General features: G+C 44.1%; 1 protein-coding gene across 1 annotated transcript; it reads right to left on the reverse strand.

Moving 5' to 3' along the window:
• Positions 1 to 3,150: 3,150 nt before the first annotated feature.
• Positions 3,151 to 4,155, reverse strand: LOC131833367 (olfactory receptor 52K1-like). The gene has a single exon (XM_059176588.1). The coding sequence runs from the start codon at positions 4,153 to 4,155 to the stop codon at positions 3,151 to 3,153; it is 1,005 nt and encodes a 334-aa protein (XP_059032571.1).
• Positions 4,156 to 8,706: the final 4,551 nt, after the last annotated feature.

The raw sequence follows: 8,706 nt of genomic DNA on the forward strand, positions 1-8,706 counted from the left end.
TTTAAGTTGGGTTATTTATGAGGTTTTTGTGTGTGTGTTGAATTGTATCAGTTTTTTAAATATATTTTGGATACTAACCCTTTATTGGATATGTCATTTGCAAGTATCTTTTCCCATTCAGTAGTTTTTAGTTTTGTTGATCATTTCCTTGGCTGTGCAGAAAATTCTTATTTTGATGTATTCCTGATAGTTTATTTTTGCTTTTATTTCCCTTGCTGATGTTAGAGAATTTGCTCTCTTCAAGGATTTTTATGGTTTCAGGTCTCACACTTAGGTCTTTTTCCCATCTGGAGTTTATTCTTGTGTGTGGTATGGTGCAATTTCATTCTTTTGCATGTAGCTGTCCAGTTTTCCATTAGTTAAAGTGACGGTCTTTTTCCCAGTGCATGGCCATTCTTCCTTTGTCAAAGGTTAATTGGCCATGTAATTGTGGGTTTTCTGTTCTATTCTATTGATCTATGCATCTATTTTTATGCCAATGCCATACCATTTTAAGTACTACTATTTTGTAATATAACTTGAGGTCCAGAATTGTGATACCTCCAGTTTTGTTATTCTTTTTTAAGATTGTTTTGGCTATTTGAGGTCTTTCATGATTCCATGAAAATTTTAGGATTGTTTGTTCTAGCTCTGTGAAAAATGCTTCTGGTATTTTGGTAGGGATTACATTAAATGTGTAGATTGTTTTGGGTATTATAGACATTTGAACAGAATTTTATTTTTCTAACCCATGAGCATGGAATGTCTTTTCATTTCTTTGTGGTATCTTTAATTTCTTTCATCACTATTTTTTAATTCTCAGAGTACAAGTCTTTCACTTCTTTGGTTAAAATTATTCCTAGATATTTTGCTGTTTGTGGTGCAATTGTAAATGGGATTGTTTTCTTAATTTCACTTTCTGTTGCTTCATTGTTAGCATATAGGAATGCAATAGATTTCTGTACATTGATTTTGTATCCTGCAACTTTACAGAATTACAGTTTTAGTAGTTTTCGGTGGTCTTTAGGGTCTTCTATATAGAGTTATCATGTCATCTGCAAATAGTGAGTTTTACTTCTTCCTTATCAGTTTGGTTGTCTTTTATTTCTTTATATTGTCTAATTACTATGGCTAGGACTTCCAGTACTATGCTGAATAAAAGTGGTAAGAGTGGACATCCTTGTGTTCTTCCTGACCTTAGGGAAAAGTTTTCAGCTTTTCACCATTGAGTATGATATTAGCTGTGGGTTTTTCATATATGACCTTTATTATGTTGAGGTATATTTTCTCTAGACCCACTTTGCAGAGGATTTTTATCATGAATGGATATTGTACTTGTGACTGTATTTTATTATTCATAGCATCCTAATGTATGAATGTACCATAATCTATTTACACATGTTATTGCTCAAGGACATTATTTTGTTTCTAGTTTTTCACAACTAGGAACAATGCTACTATGAAAATTCTTATACATGTATTTTGATGGCCAGGTATCTGAGGAAATTTATGGGGTCTTGGGGTATACATATCTTCAATTTCACTAGATAATGACAAGTTATCTTCCAGAGTGGTTCACCAATCTACGACCTCCCTGGTAATGCATGAGAATTTTGTGGTTATCTTCTGGGAAATTTTGTATTACATGAATGAATCTGTTATGTTTACACAATACATGTGTGAAGTTGTACAGTGTGCAACCTGAACATCTTATATGCGAGAGGCTAAAGGTCAAATACTTTTTCTTATACTTATTTTTTGAAATGACTCTTTAAGTCTTTTGCGTATTATCTGTCTTTTTCTTGTTGATTTGTAGTTGTTCTTTACATATTCTAGCTATCAGTTTTTTGGTTAAATTTATTGCAAATATCTTCCCCAAATCTGTGGCTTACCTTTTGGTTTCCTTTGGTGTGTTTTGATCAAAGTTGTGTCTAGTACATAGCGTATTTTTATGCAAATTACAAAAAGGTTCCCTCTCTGATGGTGTGGGCTGTAGTGTAGTGTGGGCTGAATTTCCAGCTTTGTATTCTCTTCCTTCCTCATCCTTGCTCTCTAACAGCTTCAAGATCCTTTTCTCATTTTCACGGAGGACATTGGCTCAGTCTACCTTTCCTCCCCAACTCCCACCATTCTTCTAGACTACAATACAGTGCATTCATGTCCATGACCTGTACTCCATCTTGGTTTAATCATTTGCTTCCTTCAACACTAGTGACATATTGTCCATCCAGTCCAGGTCACAAATACATGATCATACTCCAGATCATTATCCATAAATGTACAACCTCCAAAGTCTTTTACTTTAGTGTTTTTCTTTCCAACCATCTCATTTCTTCTCACAATGCTCTACTAGGGCTGCAGAGCTATCTTTCCAAAACACAGATAGGACCTTGCCACTTTGCTGCTTTGTACTCTTACATGGCTACATACTGCCTAGAGTAAACCTTAAACTCCTTATCACGATAGATGAGGCCCTTCATCACCTGGCCTCTGCGTGCCCACCTGGCCTCCTTCCCTGCCTGGCCTGTACTGCTCCTATGCAGGGAGACTGGGTTTGGTGGGGAGAGTCCACTCGGCCGTGTCTACCCATGCCTCTGTGCCTTTGTACCCACTGCTGCTTTTGGCTTGAAATGCCTTTTCTTCTGTCTCCTTCCTCTCCTGCAAACATCTTATCTTATCTTTCAAACATAACTCAAATTCACCTTCTCAGTGAAGAGTTTTGAGTACTTGTCTTTCCTCTGTGTTCCTACAGAGTTTTATACATAAAGCTATCATTGATATTCCATGTCTTTATACCTTGGGAACTTTATAGACTGGAGCCTCCTTCAGGGAAGAGACTGTTTTTTTCCCCCTTTCTTTGCAATCATAGGGTTAGCATGGTGTATGTAAAGTAGCTGTTTGAAAATTATATATGAATGAATGAAAATCACATGCAGAAAAAAGGGGAGAAAGTTTAGAAGGCAGAGACAGAAGCTTACTTTATAGTAAGCTTATAGTAAGTTATACAGTTTTACTGTATAACTCTGGATTAGTAGCTGTTTACAGAAAATGGATAAAAGACTCTCAAAGATGAAGGCAGATAGTCAAAGCCAGAATATGGCAGGGATGACTCACTAACACATTTATCCTCTTGCTAGTGAGAGTGACTGTGGGACCTCTAATTCCAAAGAGTTAGGCAGGAAGCTCCCCTTGTGAGGGCAGAGACTGGGGTTTCTCAGGTGGTGCAGGTAGCTGTTCCCTTTGGAACAGAATTGCCAGGTGCTGCCTGATTTCCTTGGTCCTGGCTCCATAGATGATGGGGTTTACTAGACATGGGAGCAGCAGGTAGAAGGCACTGAGTAGGTTGTGCACATCCTGGGAGGCGGTGCGAGCCACACGGTAGATGATGGACGAGGACATGGTGGAAGAGTAGACGGTGAAGATGACCAGCAGGTGGGAGCCACAGGTGTTCAGGGCCTTTGAACGAGCTCTGCCAGATGAAATCTGGAAGGCGGCATGGATGATGCGGGAGTAGGAAGCTCCAAGGAGCAGCATGTCCAGGACTCTGTTGAAGAAGCGGACAGTGAGCCCCACAGTCTTGTTCAGGGAGATGTCCCCGCAGGAGAGCTTCATTAGGGCCATGTGCTCACAGGCAAAGTGGTGGATTATGTCTGAGTGGCAAAAGTGAACCTGGGAGGCCAGTCCCACCACTGGAGCGACGATGCAAGTGCTCCTGGCAGCTGCCACGCCCAGCAAGCCAGCCAGCAACTGTCCCGTCACTATTTTGGGGTAGCGGAGAGGGTAGCAGATTGCAACATAGCGGTCCAGGGCCATGACCAGCAGGATGTTGCAGTCAAAGACAATGAGGAAATAGATGCAGAACATCTGGAGCAGACAGCGAGGCAGGGAGATGCGGTTGAAGTGCGTGGAGAAGCTGAACATCATGGCGGGCATCACGGTGGTGGCAACACAGATACTGACAGCCAGGAGCAGAGCGATGAGCAGGTACATGGGTTGATGCAGGCTCCGCTGGGCAACCACCGTGTGGATGATCAGTGTGTTGGCAGAGAGGATCACCAGATAGAGGCTGAGGAAGGGCAACACCAGGAGGGCGTGGGACTCCTGCAGCCCTGGGAAGCCCACCAGGAGGAAGCTGGTATAGGACACATTGGAGCTGCCATTGCTCCATGCTGACATTATTCCTGGGGTGCAGGATGGCTCTGGGAAGATAAGAGATACAGGAGGCCTGGTTTCTGTACCTGGACCCCACCAGGGCCTTTCTTACCCTCACCAGGCTTTGGTCTTCATGAGTCAATATTTCTGGAGAAGAAAGGAGAATTTAAGGGCCATAATTTAATAAGACACACATCTTTCAACAATTCTTTGCATTTCAAATATATTCTTCAGGGTAGATTTGAATGTAGGATTATGGTCAAATGATCTGAACACTTCTGAGCATGTCACGTAGATTTCTGAGAAAGTTGTATCAGTCTTGTTGCAGTCATTGGTGCTCATATTAACGTACTATGATTTAAAAATATTTTTAGTAATTTTGTGTTTGAAAAATACGATCTCATTTTATTTTATTTATTTATTTTTAAGATTTTATTATTTGTCAGAGAGAGAGAGGGAGAGAGAGTGAGCACAGGCAGACAGGTTCTTTTTTCAATTGATTTTATTGGGTATTCAAAGGAGAATTCTCCTCTTTCATTTTTTCCCCCTCCGTTTTTAAAACTAGATTATTTCTGTTTTATACCTTATTTCAAGGGTGCCTGAGTGGCTTAGTTGGTTGAGTGTCCAGCTCTTGATTTCAGCTCAAGTCATGATCTCAAGGTTGTGAGACCAAGCGCTGAGCTGAACCCTGGTCAGGCTCTGTGATGAGTTTGGAGCCTGCTTAAGATTCTCTCTCTCTCTCTCCTGCTCCTCCCCTCCTGCTCCCACCAGTACTCTCTCTCTGTCTAAAAAAAAAAAAAATTAAAAAAATTACATTTTATTTCATAAAAAAACTTCTATGACAATGTTAAAGAATAATGATAAGAAAAGATATATTTATTTTTCCTCAGTTTTATTAGAACTCCTGTTTCTAATATTAAGTATAATATTGATTGTTCGTTTGAGAAAGATATTCTTTTTTATGTTAATGAAATACTGTTCTGTTTCTTGTTTTTAATAATAAAAAAGTAGGAATTTGTGTTTAATGTTTTTGGATGCCTTTATGGAACCAACTATAATGAGCCAATGCTTTTAAAATTTGACTTGTTGACAAGCAGATATTTATATTTTTAAATTCTGCTGAAACTGGTTTGTTAGTATTTTATTTAGGATAGATCTACAGGTTTCTTTTTTGGAACTATCTTTATGAGGTTTTAGTATCACAGTTATGCCAACTTCAAAATCAATTGACTCAATTTCCTTTTTAAATTCTATTTTCTAGAATAGGTATTTTTTTTTAAAGATTTTATTTATTTATTTGACAGAGATCACAAGTAGGCAGAGAGGCAGGCAGAGAGGAGGAAGGAGGCTCCCTGCTGAGCAGAGAGCCCGATGCGGGGCTCGATCCCAGGACCCTGAGATCATGACCCAAGCCGAAGGCAGAGGCTTTAACCCCCTGAGTCACTCAGGCACCCCTAGAATAGGTTTTATAGCATAGGAATTATTCATCTCTTGAGAGTTTGGGGGGAAACTCACCAATAAAACAATGTGGGCACAGACCTTTTCAGCAGATAACTGTTTGGTAACACTTAGAGATTTCTTTCATTGCAATTAATCTACATAGGTTTTTAGTTTCTTCTTAAGTAAATTTGGAAATTTGATAATTTTCCCATTTCATAAAGAATTTTAAATTTATTAGCGTAGATTCTTATAGGGTAGTTTGCATTTTAATTATGCAATTAAATACCTCAACCCCAAGAATGACTTTGTAAGCTGGTAGTGTTTTAAGTCAGGCTTATCTCAAATCACTGTATGGAGTTAGGAAATGTAGTCCTTTAGGATGTGTGTGAAAACAACAAATACACACTCTCACTAAAACACTCAGTGACACACACTGGGATTCCCAGACATACCCTCTCCTACCATAGACTGAATCCCGTAACAAAAACATGGCTCCTATCCTCGCTGCTCAGACACCATTCCCTGCCAGACAATTGCCTCACTGACATCAAAAACTCAGAAACATAGGGCAGCAGAGGGGGAAGATTCCCTGCTTGCACCCACGAAGCCTAAGAGGAAGATGGAGCTGCCAACCTCCCAGCAGTGATTCCTTTGTGGGCCTCTGGGACCACATGAGGCATTGACAATCACGCACGCACGGCCACTGGAGAGGACCGCAGAGGCCATCTTGGGGCTCCCTTTCCCTGACATGCATGTCTGCCGTGTGTGAGGCTCTACAAGCCCCTCCAAACTATATGTCAGGCCCGGAGATCCATGCGTACGTGGCTTCACCTGAGCATCTTTCCTCACCTAAGCCATAAATCCCTCTTTATGTAGTGTCCTCCGTCTGGGCTCAGCTGTGTCCTCTGTTAACTTGGAGGGATAGCTGTCTTCCTGAGGTGGTTTTCATAAAAAGGAACAGAGGGAAAACTCACATTATTTTTGAGGGCCTCCCGTAGTCTGGGCTGTATTAAGTACTTCCGCATCAAGACTCCTTCTCACTTAGTACCCGTAGTGTCTCTATAGGCAGGTATTATGACCATGGGTCAGTCATAGGAAGTCCCCCTTTATTCATTTATTTGTTCTTTCAGTATATTTTTCTGAACCTCTATTACATACCAGGCACTCTGTGAGGCCCTGGGGCTTCTATGGGTGCATTACCTGGGGTTTCAATGTCCACAGTGTTAAGAGTCCCATAGGGAAGAGCCAGAGTGCTATGGGGAGACCTCTAATTCAGCCTCTGGGCATAGGAAAGACTCTGCAGAGCAGAGGACTTCTAACCTGAGGGTCAAAGCTCGAGCGAGCCAGAGGAAAGTGCGGTGGGGTGCAGAAGCTGAGAATTGGTGGGGTGGGCTCAGAACGCCAAAGCCAGGGTCCCGCTTACTGTTAGCACACCTTGAGGGAGACACTGGACTTGGCCAAAGTCCCACGGAAGAAAAGTATAAGAAAAACAAGATGGGAGAGTGGGAGAGAGAAAAGATGCATGAAGCCCTTGCGGATTCTCCACCACTGATGAGGCTCCGTTCAAAGAGGAGGGATGTAGGTGAGGCTTAGGGAGAATTTCCTTCTGAGAGACCCGGAGCGGGTGGGCGGGGAGGGGACATGGTGCGGATGGGGTTGTGGTGTAATTGTCCAAAGAAAGGGGATGACAGCCAGGGCTGTGGGTACACGTTGTCTTTCCTCCTTTGCCTGTCCCCTTGTCCCCTGGATCCACCATCCCCTCCCTGGCCCCCACTGCCCACCCGAGCTGACCCCCTGAGCTGATACTCACTTGAACACAGGCAGGCAGCAGTGGAGAGAAGCGGTGGGGCTCCCTCAGTGCACTTAAATGCACGCCAACTCCTTCCCCAGGGTGCCTGGCCCTGTGGTGACTCCTCCGTCTCCTAGGACTTCCGCAGGACCAGTCTGGAGCCAGGTCTCCTGACCTCCAGGCTGGACCCTTCCTTTTGGCCTAGGCTGCCCAAAGTCCCTGCTCTGGAGCCAGAGGGGTACAACTCAACACAAACAGGGGTATTCAGACCTCCTTCCCCAAACCCAGGCTGCAGCACCCCTCGGGGGAGCTCTGTCAAAGCAGGTGGGGCATGGAGCACAGGGTGTTGGTCTGTCCAATAGGCCCCGCTGTACATGTCAGTAATGAGGAGTGAAGAATTCCAAGGAAGTGAAACTTTTATTGAGCACTTACTATGTGGGGACTTTTGAAGGATTGAGGGCATTTATGTGATGTTTATGGGAGAAAGGGAAGAACTGGAAGCAGGGGAATGAGGTTGTGGGAGGCCCTGTTGAAGTGATCACCCCACTTTAGAGGTGGGCCACCTAGGTTTGGAGACTTTGGGGGGGCTTATCCAAGATCATTAGATCTGTGGCAAACTGACTCTCTCTACTTCACCCCTGTCTCGTTACTGCTCTGGGCCTGGTGGTGGAGTGGATGGGGGTCAGGGGAGGTTTCGTGGAGAAGGGGACATTTGCACCCACCTGGAAGGTGCAGAAACAGCCAGAGTCAGAGAGAAGGGGGGCCTGGGATAGCTCAGGTGCAGCTTGACAGGAGGAGCAGGAATGGTGATGGTGGTGGGCGTGCTTGAACTCAAAGCCTCGGGTGTGGGGATTAAGGCAGGAACTAGTCAAGACTGGAGCCCAGAAGTGTCCCCTCCTCCACCCAAGGGCATCCGGCTTGGGCTAGCTCCAGCCCTGCTGGACTGAGGTGGCCGGTGGGCTGTCAGGGCTGGAGGGTCTTAGAGGCATCAGGAGCTGCTGCTCCTGATGCTGCCCCAGGGCCACGTGTGAGTTTTGGGTAGAGGAGGGAATTCCGCACACGAGACTGGGCATAGCTCACGTCTGCTCCCCTTCTTGTTTGGGCCCTCCTGTCTCAACTCCCAGGGCCCCGGGCAGCCCTGGCTTTAGGGTGCCCAGTGGGTGCCCTTCTCACTAGGATCCCTCCAGTTTGTCCATGCCCCTCTCTCAGGGTGGGGCCAGGGCCTGGAGCCAGAAGCCCAGGACAATGGCAGCTCTGCCAGGCATAGCACTCGGTCGGCTCACACTGTGGCCAACTCAGACCTTTGAGAATGGCTTGCTGGCTGTGTTTAAGTCTGTATTCATTTC

The sequence above is a fragment of the Mustela lutreola genome, chromosome 1 (assembly GCF_030435805.1).
Source record: "Mustela lutreola isolate mMusLut2 chromosome 1, mMusLut2.pri, whole genome shotgun sequence".
NCBI classification, from domain to species: domain Eukaryota; kingdom Metazoa; phylum Chordata; class Mammalia; order Carnivora; family Mustelidae; genus Mustela; species Mustela lutreola.